This window comes from Cariama cristata, unplaced genomic scaffold, assembly GCF_000690535.1.
Source record: "Cariama cristata isolate BGI_N322 unplaced genomic scaffold, ASM69053v1 Scaffold35245, whole genome shotgun sequence".
Taxonomy (NCBI): Eukaryota; Metazoa; Chordata; class Aves; order Cariamiformes; family Cariamidae; genus Cariama; species Cariama cristata.
In genome coordinates this window covers 2,387-3,251 of record NW_009617506.1, presented here as the reverse complement: position 1 = coordinate 3,251, position 865 = coordinate 2,387, and the positions used below count along the sequence as shown (strand labels likewise).

The following is an 865-nucleotide window of genomic DNA, read 5'->3' as shown; positions in this document are numbered from 1 at the left end:
GACGAGTACCGATGGTGGAACGAAAATTCGGCACGTTACCCCAACCAGGTTTACTACCAGCATTACAGCAGCCCCGTCTCGCAGGACGTCTTTGTTGCCGACTGCTTTAACATCACGGTGACCGAATACAACATCGGACCGGCCGCCAAGAAGAACACCTCGGAGGCCAGTTCGGCGGTGAACCAAACGGAGACGGAGCTGGAGACCAAGGTGGTGACGAAGGTGATCCGGGAGATGTGCATCCAGCAGTACCGCGAGTACCGCCTGGCCTCCGGCATCCAGCTGCATCTCGCCGACGCCTCCCTCGCCGCCCTCCTCCTCCTCACCCTCTACGCCATGCACTGATGCGCCCCGAGACGTCACCTGTGTCCCTGTGGGACCCCCCGAACCCTCCCGTTCTTGCTTGCGGTCGTCTTTGGTGAAGAGCCCTTGGAGCACCCGGGCACCGACGCTCGCCATCACCTCCCTGGAGACTCCGGTTTAGGCAACAGGATGAAAATTTCCTTCTCCACCCCAAACGCGTCCCCAGTATGGCAGGACAGTGATGGAGCTGGATGCCCAAATAAATGGCCTTCACCACCTCCTCCTCCTCGGGGCCACCTCGAGAGGGATCAGACAGAGAGGAGCTCACCCGGTCCTTGGCATCCCTGCCAGAGCGTTTCCGAAAATCCTCTTTGCTAACAAGCAGGGTTTTACCTAATCCCCTTAGTCCCGCTGCCACCAGAAACCCTTTCCCTGGGGCACGCCGCGGCGTTGCCCCAAAGCACAGGGCTTTTAGGAGGGTCAGATATGGGTTTGTCAAGCAACGAGCTGCTAGGTTGCAATTTTAACCCTTTAATCCCCAAGCCTACCCTTACTCATGTAC

General features: G+C 58.5%; 1 protein-coding gene across 1 annotated transcript; it reads left to right on the top strand.

The window, feature by feature from the left end:
- Positions 1 to 3: 3 nt before the first annotated feature.
- PRNP (prion protein) lies at positions 4 to 345 on the top strand (the record flags this gene model as incomplete). The annotated part of the gene is made up of 1 exon (XM_009700559.1): positions 4 to 345. A coding segment is annotated over one exon (342 nt), but the record flags the coding sequence as incomplete, so codon positions are not given.
- Positions 346 to 865: the final 520 nt, after the last annotated feature.